Source organism: Dromiciops gliroides, chromosome 2 (genome assembly GCF_019393635.1).
Source record: "Dromiciops gliroides isolate mDroGli1 chromosome 2, mDroGli1.pri, whole genome shotgun sequence".
Classification (NCBI taxonomy): domain Eukaryota; kingdom Metazoa; phylum Chordata; class Mammalia; order Microbiotheria; family Microbiotheriidae; genus Dromiciops; species Dromiciops gliroides.
Window position 1 is genome coordinate 24,563,253 of NC_057862.1, and position 15,577 is coordinate 24,578,829.

General features: G+C 36.2%; 1 protein-coding gene across 1 annotated transcript in view; it reads right to left on the reverse strand.

The window, feature by feature from the left end:
- Positions 1 to 15,577, reverse strand: part of RTKN2 (rhotekin 2) — an 88,877-nt gene that overhangs the window by 43,388 nt on the left and 29,912 nt on the right. Inside the window, 3 exon segments of the mRNA XM_043983979.1 lie at positions 4,280 to 4,474; positions 7,941 to 8,058; positions 9,776 to 9,829. Coding sequence (XP_043839914.1) covers positions 4,280 to 4,474; positions 7,941 to 8,058; positions 9,776 to 9,829 — 367 coding nt within the window.

The following is a 15,577-nucleotide window of genomic DNA, read 5'->3' on the forward strand; positions in this document are numbered from 1 at the left end:
GGGGTAGCAATTGTGACCTCAGACAAAGCAAAAGTAAAAAGAAACCTAATTAAGAGATGAGGAAGGAAACAATCTTGCTAAAAGGTACCATAGAGAATGAAGTAATATCAAAATTTTACAGCAAGTGTCTCTTGATAAGGGCCTCATTTATTTTTTTTTCTGATAAAAGTTATTTTATTTTTTTCCAGTTACATGTAAAGATGGTTCAACATTTGTTTATACAAACTTTCCAATTTCAGATTTTTCTCCCTCCCTCCCCCCCTCCCCCACACAGCAGGTAATCTGATATAGGATATGGATATATATATATATATATATATATATATATATATATATATATATATATATATATATATATATATATATATATAATAACATTAAACTTATTTCTGCATTAGTCATGTTATAAGAGAAGAATCAGAGCAATGAGGAAAAACCTCAAAATAGAGAAACAACAGCACCAAAACCAGAAGAAATAGTATAGTTCAATCAGCATCTCTACTCCACAGTTCTTTTTTTTTCTGGATTTGGAGATCCTCTTCCATCATTAGTCCCCTGGAATTCTCCTGTACCATTGCATTGGTGAGAAGAATCTAGTCCATCACAGTAGATCAACACTCAATGTTGATGATACTGTGTACAGTGTTATTCTGGTTCTGCTCGTCTCACTCATCAGTTTATGCAAGTCCTTCCAGGTTTCTCTGAACTCCTCCTGCTCATTGTTTCTTACAGCACAATAGAATTCCATTACATTCACATACCATAAACTTGTTCAGCCATTCCCCAGTTGATGGGCAACCCCTCAATTTCCAATTCCTTGCCACCACAAAAAGAGCAGCTATAAATATTTTTTACATGTGGGCCCTTTCCCCTTTTTTATGATCAAGGGCCTCATTTCTTAAAAATATAGGGAACTGAGTCAAATTTATAAAAATAAGAACTATTCCTCAATTGAGAAATGGTCAATGGATATGAATAGGCAGTTTTCAAAGAAATCGAAGCTCTCTATAGTCATATGAAAAATGCTCTAACTCACTAGTGATTAGAAAAAGGCAAATTAAAACAACTGAGGTACCACCTCACACCTATCAGAAATAACAAATGCTGGAGGGGATGAGGGAAAACAGGTACAGTAATGAATTGTTGATGGAATAGTAAATTAGTCCAACCATTCTGGAGAACAATCTGAAACTATGTCCAAAGGGCATATGTTTTGATCCATCAATACCAGTACTAGGTCTATACTCAAAAGTTAAAAGGAAAAGAGCCTATATGTAAAAAAATATTTCTAACAGCTTTGTTGGTGAAGTTGTGAATTGTCCCAACAATTTTGAGAACAACTGAGGAAATGATCAGTTGGGGAATAGCTAAACAAGTTGTGGCATATGATTCTTCTTTTGGCAATGAGGGTTAAGTGACTTGCCCAGGGTCATACAGCTAGTAAATGTCAAGTGTCTGAGGCTGGATTTGAACTCAGGTCCTCCTGAATCCAGGGCCAGTGCTTTATCTACTGTGCCACTTAGCTGCCCGTGGCATATGATTCTGATGGAACATCATTGTGCTATAAGACATAACAAGGGGTGGGGATTCAGAAAAATACATATGAAGACCTATATGAATTGATGCAAAGAGAAGTGAGTTTACAGTAACAGTAATATTGCAATGACAATCAACTCTAATCAGTACAACAATCCAAGATAATTCCAAAGGAATAATAATAATGATGAAAAAATGTTATCCACCTCCAGAGAGAGAACTGATGAACTCTGAGTACAAGTTGAAATATAATTTTCTTGGCCTTTTTTTTGGCTTTTCTTTTTGCAATATGACTAATGTGGAAATGTTTTGCATGATTTGACATGTATAATTGATATCATATTGTTTGCCTTCTCAGTGGGCTCAATGAAGGAGAGAGAATTTGGAACTCAAAATTTAAAAAGAATGTCAAAACAAATAAATAGGTTTTGTGTTTTTTTTTTTAAAGAAAGAACAATGGGGAGGCAATAACTACTCTAATCTCAGCTCCACCATGACCTAACCATGTGTGCCCTTGGGTGAGTCTACTCACTTCTCTGGGCTACAATTTCCTCATCTGTAAAATGCCTGTTGGATCAGATGATCCCTGAAGTCCTTCCCAGCTCTCCCTTTCTATGAGTCTATCATCCTATCTGAAAACACCGGCAAACTTTAAAGCCTATGAAGTTTAATGAAAATGAAAATTTCTCTTCTGAGAATACACTTCAAGAATAGAAGGATTGGCATATTTTTTTTAATGATCTCCTTATTTTTTCCTGTATTTTGCATTGCTGGTTTATATTAATAAAGGTTATTAATATTTCTAAGCCTAAAGACCATTTAATGAACGAGTGAAGTGGTTCACATAAAAAAGTAGAAAAGCTGAGGTGACAGGAACTCACTCAATGGGCAGTTAGAATGGATTTACCAATGAACTTTGTAAAGAATCATTTGACTGGACATATAGATCCTAGTGGTATAAAAATCTATAAAAACCTACATAAAAGCATGTGCTTGTTTGTTTCCCCCCCTAGACAAACCTACTATAATGCACACATCCTCACTGTCTCCTTTAGAATGGGCATCTGGGAGCTTGGACACATCTAGACAAGGACGTTTCTCCCAATGCTTTGGGATATGCCCGGAGAAGTGAAATGAGCAGAAGCAGGGGAACACTGTACACAGTAACACCAATACTGTAAGATGATCAGCTGTGAACGACTCAGCCACTCTCAGTAACACAATAATCCAAGACAATTCCAAAGGACTTATTTTCAGTGAAAAATGCTATCTACCTCTAGAGAAAGAACTGATGAGTACTGGAATGCAGATTGAAGCATGATATTTTTTACTTTTTTTATTCTTATTTTTCTTTGGTCTGCATTTTCTTTTGTAACACGGCTAATATGGAAATGATTTGCATGACTGCATATGTTTGCTCTATATCAAATTGCTTGCCTTCTCAAGAAGGGGGAAGGCAAAACATTTTTTTTTTTTAAAGAATTAAAATTGTGTTTACATGTGATTGAGAAAAAAAGATTTAAACATCACAAGGATTTAAAAACTCACTAAAGCCCTCCAAATTAAAAACATCCTTTGATATATATATATATATATAAATAAATGAAAAAGACTTACTTTGAGAATCAGAAGATATTTGCCAATGACAGAGAGGCAGTGTGGTAGAGTGGAAAGAACCCTAAATTTGGAGTCAGAGAAACTGGGCTAACACTGGCCTGAAAGGTGAGTCAGTCCACTTCCCTGAGTACCAGAGTTTTCAAAAGAGCTGAATGGGACTTTAAAGGCCATCAAGTTCAACTCCTAGTTTTAAAGATGAAGAGACAGTGTCGGAGAGAGGTGATTTTCCCAGGGATATCCAGCTAATAAGTATGTGAGCTGGGATTTGAACCCAGGTCTTCCCAACCCTAGCACTCGATCCATTACACCCATGGCCCAAAGTGGCCTGCAAAGTTCCTGAGCGATACAGCAGAATAGAGAGAATATTAATATAGGGTCTTCTAGGTTCATACGCTCAGGGATCCTTCCTAAGGGCTCTTGTTTGAGCGTACTGCATTCCATCATGCTGACTCTAGGATAAGCCAAGTGCCCTCTACATAAAACCTGGCACGAAGAGACAAGTCATTTCATTGCAGCGAGAGAGACTCGTTTGACATTTTCAGGATTGATCATTCCAGGACCTATTATAATGCCTTTAATTTAAAGTGAAACTATTAACTCATGCCAAAGTGCCAATGACATTAAACGCTTCAAAAGTTTGGTCAATGGTTTGCCAGAGAATTAAGACTTGATGGAAACAACAAAGGGACATTGTCTTGAGTGACACCCTGTTAAGTTGGCTAATGGCATACCTTCTCTAATAAGGAGGAAACATAATGTACTCACTGCCTACTAGAAGCAGCAGGGTCCCCAACTATTAAGACAAATAGCGTGTAAACACTTCAACACCCAGATAACCCTTATGAGAAATGCAGACACTAAGATTCCCCAGCCAAGGCCTCTTCAATGAAAATAGGCAGCCTCTAGACTTCCTGACTTCAAAGGAAGTTATCACTGGGAGTACACTGATTAATTAGTGGGACAATAGTAGCTTCCTTTCTATATCTGGATTTTTCCCCCCATTTAAAATACAAATGTGTACTACCACACAGAGGCAAACAAAAAACAAAAACAAAACCCAAACTACGACATAAATGCTTACTTATATTCATATATTGAAACAGCTATATTTAATTAAACTACTTACAATTTTGCTGGGTTGAAATGAAAGCCAGTTTCAAGGTCTTCTTGGAAAATACAATTGCTTTTTTTCCCAGAAGCTTTGCTGAAAGACGTTTTCAGTCTCTTGGAAAGAGCTTTTCGTGCATTTGCTAGAGATGACTCGTCAGCACAACAACTATAGACCTCCACCTTTACCTGAAAGTCTGGCCCAGCTTCATTACTAAAAACACACACATGCATCACTCAGTTAAAAAAAATGGAACTCTAGAAATGGCGTAACAGACGATTGATAAGAGCCAAGAAATTTCTCATTGATGTTTTCTTAACAGATACTCTAAACCAACACTTGAAATTGGCTTATGTTAATATATGCTAATGAGTCAGATTCTCAAAGTCCTTATTATTTAGGACCTTAATAACATGAGTTATTGAAATTTTGGGAGTTACCAAGGAATAGCTTACACAGTGAAGTACCTTAGCACAGAAGAAATGCTAAAAAAACCCAACATTGTAAATTGTCTGGGTAATTTGTTTCTCCCATATTATTATTTCTCTGTGTCGTTTCTATCATGGACATACTTTTCATGTATTTACATTAAACGCCTCATTTCCTGAAATGACTTTATTGCTCCAAAACACTGTCTTGTGCTGAAAGAGTTTGTATCAATATCACCCTCACAAGGGCTCATTTGTAGGTTTTCCCCCTAAAGCCTGCAATGTTGGCAAGATTCTCCCCAGCCCAGCCTGCCTCTGGTTCCAATTCATTATTTGGTTTAATTTGGGGTGCTTACAGGGTAGGTAGAGACATACTAGAAGATGACACCATAAACCACAGAAATATGCTGGGGCCAGTTTGGCCTATTCCAGATAGCCCTTTTCAGGCCACTACTCCCTTTACAACAGAAAAGTAGAGTGTTTATAACCAACAAGAAAATGTACTTAGGACCTAAATAAGTGGATCATCAGCAGCAGATGCTGCCTGCAGATGGAAAAATGAAAAGCCTTAGAGACTTTAAAAATGCAGCTTTAGCCTTTTAAGATTTAAATGAACAATCTATAGTTTGGATAAACCCAAGAAATAACTTCCAGATATTTCTGTAGTTTATTATTTGGCAACTTTTAAACATACAGTATTCCTAGTAATGACTAACAAATGTCAATATTTAGAGGAAAAACAGAGATTCATAAATACTGAATTCTTATTAAAAGAAACAATTATCATAACAAAAAGCACATTCTCAAAAAGCATTTTAAACATTTGTCAGGGTTTATTTTTTAAACAATTTAAAATATTTACCAGGATAATTTTGAGTTGTAAATTATGCTTTCTTTTTTTTTTTCAAAATAACTTTTAATTTGCTTCTTTTACTATAAAAGATTCTGAGTTTTCAGAGCAAAAATAAAAAAATTTAGTGGCTAAATGAACCTCAGGATGATTCTGGCCTTAAAAGGGGATAAGAAATATCTGTTAATGGGGATGAAAATAATCTCAGGTAACCTGAAAGAAGATACTTTCTCCTCAACTTCCAGGCTATTTTGAGGAGAGTATTTTTCAGGGCCTGATCTGTCCAGGTAATATCTTTGTTATTCACAGATACTGGGTTACACCCATTTTTGCTACTGACTGGCAATAACGTGGGCTTTCTGTGTTTTGAAATATAATACAAGGAAGAGGACTAAAAAGCCATATGCCCTACAACTTACCATTAGAACACTTGACCCTAGGACCACACATGTTGGGACAAGTTGGCCCAATGTCATCTTAAATGCAGCAAAATCGCATGCAATGCCTGGAGCTCAGGAAAAAACTGGATGTCCATCCTGCCTCTTTTACTGACTATCTTCTGTCATCATAGGAAACTCCCTTAAACTGACCTCTCCCAGTCAGTATACTAATCTATAAAATGGGGATAATAATGGCCACAGAGCCTCCCTCCCCAGGTTATGGTGAGGCTCAAACAAGACGGTGCCTATCACTCTAGAGAAGTGTGAACTAATTGTCACTCTATGGCTCCACAGGGAACAGAGGAGGTAACTAGCAGGACACTAGCACAAGGTACACTGGCTATCAGTCTTCTAAGACTCTAGGAATAAATAGCAATCATATAATGATGGGAGCCAAGAGGATCTAAAAGGGGTTGGAAAAGTCTTCTTCTAGTCAACAGTGATTTTTAAGCCTACCAAAGGAATTCTATCTGGTTCTACATTCAGACCATAATAAACCTGTAAAACAACCCTGAGCATCCCCAGAGTTCTTTTTGTTCTTTTGTAGTGTCAAAGAAAAAAAAAAGTATCAACAGATAAGGAAAAATCACTAGATCTCATTTTAAGATCTCTGTGAAGGAGAGCTTAAATCATCCTCATCACCTTCATCATCTTCACCATCCTCATTCTCATCGTCTCATTGCCCCCTTGTTTGGGATTCAAGATTCACCTTCCTTAGACCGAATGAGACTCCATTTGGGGGTCCTTAACTTGAATTCTTTGGGGGTAATTGCATCAGGAACTCTGTGCATTTAATGTCTTTCCTTAACCTGAATTCTTAATATAAACTATTAAAAAGGTGACATAAAAATTTTTATATTTTGACATTTCATATATCAAATGACCTATTTGATATACCTTTGAAATCCTGTATAATTTATTTTATGCATTTTAAAACATATTCTGAGAAGGGCTCCTTAAGCTTTACCAGATTGGGTCTATGTAGGGGGTGTACTGGTAAAAGTTTAACAACCAACTCTGAAGGGTAAGGGGGGGGCAGGAAAGGTATGTGACACAAGTTTAATCTGCATATTTACCTTTTTCCTCCATCACTTTTCTATGTCTAAGCAACAAAACCATAAATCAAGTTTTGATTTGTAGCATTCGTCCCTTTCTAAAGTATAAATGTTCACACTGAAAATGTAACAATTGGTTTACAAAAGCTGGTTTGAGCTGGCTCCAGCACACCCTTGAATGAGTCCATGACACAATAAAGTTAAGAGATCCTGTCCTAAGAGCAAATATCTTTATGAAGTTCTAAAAAAGTTACAATTTAATTATGGGAATAGATCTAGAAACTGAACCCTTAGTAGTTTTATAAAAGCTGATCCAATTCAATAAATCTTTAAATACTCATTGTTGTGAATATACTACTTCCACATAAAGGATTTTACATTCAAATTTAAAAAATATTTTAGGGGCAGCTAGGTGGCGTAGTGGATAGAGCACTGGCCCTGGATTCAGGAGGACCTGAGTTCAAATCTAGCCTTAGACACTTAACATGTACTAGCTGTGTGACCCTGGGCAAGTCACTTAACCCCAATTGCCTCAAAAACCAAATATTTTAAATTAAATCTCAGTAGCCAGGTTATTTTCAAATTCGCTTCTTGGAATGTGTTCTACCTGAAAAGTACTTAAGAAATTGAAATAACATATCTTATTGCCTCCGAAATAATTCAAAACCTGAATTCTTAATTAATTTTTTATTTTTGTGTGTGGGGGGGGGCAATGGGGGTTAAGTGACTTGCCCAGGGTCACGCAGCTAGTAAGTGTCAAGTTTCTGAGACCGGATTTGAACTCAGGTCCTCCTGAATCCAGGGCTGGTGCTTTATCCACTGTGCCACCTAGCCGCCCCCAAAACCTGAATTCTTAAGTCATGTGCTATAGCCTGTCTTTAGTCTAAGAAGATGAACAATACTCACAATATAGTTAGATTTTCAAAACATATGTCAGTGATTGTTTTATTGACAATCACCATGTCGGTGTCAAAAATTTCTGCTCCCATCTTGAACAAACAAAAAATGGCATAGCGCTGTGATCCTTAAAAACAAAACAAAACAAAAAGAACAATATTTTAACAAATGAGGCTAAAACATAATAAGCTTGTCCTTTAAGTATGATAAACAATTTAAAAATGCAAGTAGTAATCAAAGGCATTATCCCCAAAAGTTCTTATTTTCATTAAAAAACATAATACAGGCAGTCCTCTACTTATGTAAAGGGTGTGTGCTAAAGGTTGTATGTTTGAAACTTTAAGCATATTTCCCCACAGAATCAATGTTCTATGTGACAGACTGGAGGAGTACTAATGTTGAGTCTTTGACAAGGACTCATTGGAAATTCTGGGTAAGATCCAGTCTGTCCTTTGCAGTCATTTCAGAGTGTGTTCTCTATGGAAAAAAGGAAGAAGGTGAAGTAGAAGAGGTTAGCTGGGAGTGTAGAAGGTAAGGATGAGGAGCAACACTGACATCCTTCCTTCTCAGCAGGGCCAGGCTGGCTTCTGAAGTTAAGGAAAAAGTAGGGATCAAAGGAGGAAGACAACAGGAGAAGAACAATGACAAATCAACAGGAGAGATGCTCCTATGACCAATGGAACATCTGTGTAAGAGATGAACACTTTAAACATGGAGGAAATATTTAATTTGGATACTGCCTATATCGCACTTCACACATTTTCTTGTTGAATTTGTCCAGCAACTCCACCAACATATAGCAATGTCTCACCTTTCTGGAACATAACTATTCCACGACTTCATCTAACTGGAACACGGCTGAAAATCAGTCAAGTAAACAGGAGATCGCTAAGCTGCTGAGATTGATGTTACAAAGCACATGAACCAATAAAATTCTCGTGTATTTTATTCCCAGGAGAGTCACTTTCCTAGACTCTTCTCACTTCAGACCTGTTTATGCTGATTTGGACACAATTTCAACAAGCTGAGTTATCTGGTTTCCAAACACAAAGAGGAGATTTGATGTAGCAAATCAGAAGGGAGATTTTGCTGTGATCATTGGAAAGATGGTCAACTTTGACACATGCTCCTTTCTAAAGGTGCATATAACTCCTTAAAGGGAGTTCTAAAACTAACCAAATTTCAGAGATTTCATGCAAAATTAATCATGCTTAATGTGATCCAGTTATTAAAGAAATATCAATCAGTAGAAAAATATGCTAATATAATATAGAAGAAAAAATTAACTAGATAAAAAGGGTTTTTTGTTTTCCCTTCATGGGCTTTCTGAACCCATTGACAACAAAGGTGAATTCGATTTTGGATAACAGCTGGAAATGATTTGGGGTTAATCTCCGTGACCTTGGAAAGTACATGAATTTGTAAAAACCATCCAAGATGCCATGAAATGCTGAAAATCAGAGACTTAGCAGCAGATTCTTTCCCTGCCCTGTGCTACATATTCTGAAATATTGGAATGAGTTATAAATAAGTAAAGAGGCAGAAAAGTATTTCTAGCTGCCAGTTCAATTATAAATATCAACTTTCTTCCCCTCACGACTTCTTTTCTATTTACTTTAACCATAGCTATAGCTTTGCACATTTTCCCAGCACCAACCAAAAATATACTAGATATGCATAATCCTAATTGGTGGGAAGTTACAACTGAGAGACGGTATCGGTCTGTTAAATAATTCAGCAAAATTCTTTCAATTAATCAAATGATATCTGCATCTCATTGTAGAAAGAGACTGGCTTTCAATAATCCCACATTTGATTTAAACTATGAAAATTTTTACACATACCTTCTTTATTACTGAAATGATCAGAGTCTTTCCACATTAATGGTATTCGAATATCTAGAGGGAGAAAAAGAAATGACTACGTGCAATAATTTTCTTCCAGACCTCATACCTTGAAGTAATCTTAGACAGAGAATTCCATAATGGATACTGACTACTAATGCCAAAAGAAAGTTTATTATTTAAATGCCGCAGTATGACCTGCCATTTTGCTTTTTTTTAAAAAGTGTTCAGTTAGAAATTTTAAATCTTACAGGGCTTTAATATTAATGAAAGATTACTAAAAATAACATAACATCTCTTACTCAGGAGAACCATAATACATTTACAATGTTAACATTTTCATTTTGTGATATTCTGCACTTGAAAAGCAGATCAGTTATGGGAAAACCTATTCATCGAAATTCTGCTTTGTGTAGGCATTAATAACAAATGTAATGTAAAGGGCAACAATGTATTATTGCACAGGATCACAGAATGTTAAAGTTAGAAGGAACCTTCAAGATCACCTTGTTACAAACAAGGAAACCAAGACCCAGAGAGATGATGTGACTTGTCCCAGAGATCATCCCAAACCAGCACCCATTCTAGTGTTCTTGACAATCATCACGCTTATGATTCCATAGCTGGAAGGGCCCTTGGAGGCCACTGATTGCAACCCTTTCATTTTAAAGAGGAGGAAGCTGGGATCTAAAGAGGTTGTGTGCTTTGGGCAATGTAACATTCATGGTAACAATGCTTTTGACTCCCTGTCCAGGAGTGTCTAGGGACCTTTACCCTTTAGGCCGCTTCTACTTCTATGCTATGGCTCTCACTAATACGTAAAATAAGAAGCACCACTGGCAAACTGATGTGGCCAGAATGATGGGAAACTTACAAAGCCATTCATGAGCCAATGAAATGAATGGCCATAAAAAACCAGAGAGAAAGAACAATGGCCAACACCTGAGCAGAACCTTCTCAAAATTCCAGATATGGGATTTTTCTAATACTCCTTCCAATGACCCTAAAACTAGGAAATCCCAAATTGTTTTTGTTTGGATTCTTTAGACAACCCTCTCCGTCTTCCACTTGGCTTCATAGGGGCTACTAATAATTCTTCCTTGGCATCTCCCTTCCTCCTCTCTCCATAAGAATAATCACACAGCGCAGAGAAGCACGTGGAGGCACTGCCTCATGGCTGAAATACCTCATGGGCCTCAACCTGAAGGAGGATAGAGTATCATCCAGCTATCTACAGACAAAGCCAAGCGAAGGGTGAGTTTCAGTTTGAAATACCTGGAGATTTTTGTCTAAATTATCTAGATAATTACTTCAACCTTCTACTTCAATTTATTTCCTGAGAAACTGCCTAAAGCGGGTCTTTAATCCTGACTTAAAAAAATTTTTTTTTACTCTATCATCACTTACTGAGTTTACACATGAAATTTTCACACCTATTAATTATGTCAGTTTTAATTAGTTACAAATCTGTATGGATTTAAGCTAGATACATTTATGAAATGCTTCCCTTTTAGACCCCAGGAGACCTTGACTGTTCAATTAGAACTTTATCAGTCTGTCATTGTCATTCCCTCCCTATGTTGGCTTCATTTCTACTCTCTCATCTCAACTGAGCACTGAATTGATATCTAAAAATCTAAACCAGGAAAACAGGTAAATTGAACTAATTATTCACACTAGGAATGGATTTTTCATTTCTGTGAAAAGATCCTAGGGAAGAGTCTTCTAAATAGTAAGCTCCTTTGCCTCACATAAGCCATGATTCAATTTGTACAAGTTGATTTACAGACCTTTAGGAAACACATTTATTGCCGTAAAGCAAGGCACATCTGTTGAATGTCATCAATCTCTGAGAAAATTTAATGGCTTTGGGGAAAAAACCCAACAACACTATTCCTATCTGATAGGGAGAGGGCAGCCTTGCTGATCCTTATTGTCTGGAGAACAGAAGCCAAAACAAGAGAGTGCGTGGACAGTGAGATAGAACAATTTAGTGTTTGACTTAAATTAGAATGATAAATGCTTCAATTATCTATTTTACTTTGTTAATGGAGAGCTGACCCATTAGTGGCAGAACAAGAATAGGAATATGAGATTTCTTGCACAACATCTGAAAAAAGGAATTATGAAACCTTTATAACAAAATAGTCAATTGATAATTTAAAAAAATTTACAATGTGCCCTACCCAATGTCAAAGAGTGATCAGAAAATGAAGGAAAATGACTATACCCATGCATGCACACGCGGACACACACAGACACAGACACACAGACACACACACACACACACACACACACACACACACACACACAATGTCTAGGTAAGGTTGAAAAAGACAATCTATTACCTAAGGCCTTCAGTACTCAGATTTTGAATTAAACTTTACATAACAAAGATTGTGTACTTGGGGAAAAAACATGCTTCTACACTTCACCTGTATGAATTCTCAAAAAAAACAACAAATGTATTTTTTTTGCTAACACAGAAGTTAAAAAACAAAAACAAACAAAAACCCTTTGTTTCTCAAAAGCCAAGAAAGTTATATCCTTTTTTTGCAGGGCAATGAGAGTTAAGTGACTTTGTCCAGGGTCACCCAGCTAGTAAGTGTCAAGTGTCTGAGGTCAAATTTGAACTCAGGTCCTCCTGAATCCAGGGCCAGTGCTTTATCCACTGCACCACCTAGCTGCCCCAAGAAAGCTATATCTTTAAAGTATCTGCAAGGAAAATCCAGGTCTAAAGCCAAGTCTTTCATCAGGGACTTAGTGCAATGATACTCAATTCCTATTTGATTATCATTAGCTATAAATTAGTTATTTCAGAATGGCATTAATTCCATTGGGTCACTCGAGGCCGAATTAATAATTTATTAAGAATTAGCTCACATGACAATAGTGGTAACATCATCTTTTTTTAAAGTTCCCTTTTAAAAAATATATATATATTTGATTGATTAAATAGTTATGGAATATCTGAGGCAGCAGGATAGGTGCTACATAGAATACAAAAAATAATTAATTCCCTCAGGGAGCTTACTATCTATTAGGGAGCTAAAGCATGCATATAAATAATGACAATTAAGAAATCTCTGCTAAAAGTCAGAAGAACAATACGAAAAGGAAACACTACTTAAACTCAGAAAACAGATCATTTTGTCTTGGAATAAACAGGAAAATCTTCAAAGAGATGAAATTTTAAATGAACTTGAATAGCTTGTAATTCATCAACAAAAGCAAACTTTTTTTTTAGGTTATACATTACTATCACGTCAAACATATTTCAGAATAAAAGGAAAAAAATGCCAGAAAGAACAAACAAGAGCAATAATAAAAAAGCAACAACAAAAGTGAAAATAGTATGCTTCAATCTGCATTCAGACTCCATAGTTCTTTTTCTGAATGGAGAGAGCATTTTCCACCATAAGTCTTTTGGCACTGCCTTGGATCATTGTATTACTGAGAAGAGTTAAGTCTTATCACAGTTGATCATCACATAATGTTATTGAGACTGTATACAATGGTCTCTTGGTTCCGCTCATTTCACTCAGCATCAGTTCATGTAAGTCCTTCCAGGTTTTTCTGAAATCCATCTGGTCATCATTTCTTACAGCACAATAGTATTCCATTACATTCATATACCCAACTTGTTTAGCCATTCTCCAATTGATGGGCATCCCCTCAATTTCCAGTTCTTTGCTAACAAATTAAGAACAGCTATAATTTTTTTTTGTACACGTGGGTCCTTTTCCCTTAACAAAAGCAAACTTAATAAGGACGTGGATATGAAAATGGAAACAAGCACAAATAACAGAACACAACAGAATGACGAATTTTTCTAAGGATAATGACAAGAAGGCAAAATCCCAGTATTCATTAAACAAGGTAATCAAAGGAAAGATGCTTTTAAAAAATTGCCTTAGCTACCAAGGAAGCAAACCAAGGAGAGTACATCTATTTGGGGTACTTGAGAAGATAACAAGAAACCTTCAAAAAAAAATCAATCATGTATAGGGCATACCAACCAAACAAAATGTTATAAAAATTACATTCAACAAAGGGCCTTTGAAGCAAAGATTAAACATTAGAAACTAAATCAATTACTGTGGTGAGGCTGTGAACTGGTCCAGCTGTTCTGGAAAGCATTTTGGAAGTATGCTGAGGAGCTATTAAACTGTGGATACCCTCTGACCACTACTAGGTCTATTATCTTCCTCCCCCAAAGAGATCAAAATTAAGAAAAAGGATCTATATGTACAAAGATATTTATAGCAGTTCTTTTTTTGATGGCAAAGCAATGAAAGCTGAGGGGGTACCCTCACTGAATCAACAAGTTATGATATATGAATGTGATAGAATATGATTATGCTGTAAGAAATGAGGGGGATGATTTCAGAGAAACCTTGAAAGACTTGTATGAACTTATACAAAGTGAAGTGAACAGAACCAAGAGAACAATTTATACAAGAAAAACAATATTAAGACAACTTTGAAAGACTTAAGAATTCTGATCAATACAAGAACCAATGTTAATTACAGAGAACTAGTGATGAAATTTAGAATTTAGAACTAAAAATAAAAATATTAAATGCAATTATATTCAAATATTAATTCTACTTTTTTACCAATGAAAATCGACTTCACACTAGGAAACATAAAACAAAAATGTTTAAGAGACAATTTAAAAGATGACACTGGTCAGGAAGGTACCTAGCTGACCGGGAAGAGACAATCAGTCACTTAGTCTACTTTCATTGTATCCATCCACGGGCACTGAAACAACTTAGAGATGTGATTAATGAATAGCTGCTGGTGATCTCTGAGGAACAAGTGTGAGTAGAAGTGGTGCCACTAGCCAGGAAATGGGCAGATGTTGCAATTGTAAAAAATTTAGATGCTTTAGACTATACTCAGTGAACCTGATATTGATTTCTGGTTAAAAAAATAAATAAAATTCCAGAACAGATAGAGACAATTCATGAACAGTTAAAGGAGGCAACCACTAAAAGTCAACTGGAATTCATTTAACACAATTCTCACTGGATGGGCAGACCAGGGAGAGGCTATGGACATAATCCAGGCATTTTGACAGTCTTTCATGATAAGGTATGGACTAGGTGAAACTACAATTAGGTAGGCTTGGAACTCATTGAATGCCAGAGTACCAATAATGCTGATAAGTGGACTGATAATTAATGGACAAATAATGTTGACTAATGGCTAAGTGGGGAGAGGTTTCTGGGCAATGTCCTAGAATGGTTATATCTTTAGGCTTATTCTCTTCAACTATGTTAATAAAATCTAAGGCAGACAGTGCTGGGAAGGGCAGCTAATACACTGGCTGATAGACTGTAGATATAAAAATGTCAGCAGGCCAGAACGAGGGGTTACAGATAATGCGATGAGATTTAATTAGAAAAATGAAGATCAAATATTTCTGCCCAAGGCAGTTTCTAGGCTCTTTTTGTCCCTTCATTGTGGTGACTTACCTTGATTAAACTTCCTTGGGAAATGGTTATACTGTGTCCAAGTCTGTTTTTTTATCCATTTCTCAGTATGTAGAGTTAACAGCTTGTTTTAATAGTTCAGGTGGGAGATCTCAATTATATGCTTTATCAATTTGTGTACTTTCATCTCTTAGTATTGATTTTGACCTTTGCTCTTGGAAGCTGGTGATCTGACTATACATAGAAAATTCAGGAAATCTGAATATAAAACTAGTCATTTTTATCTGCTAAAATGTGATTTTCTAAACCACCTCTCTCCAAAGTTTTCAGCGATCTCTTAACTGCTAAATATGATGGTTTT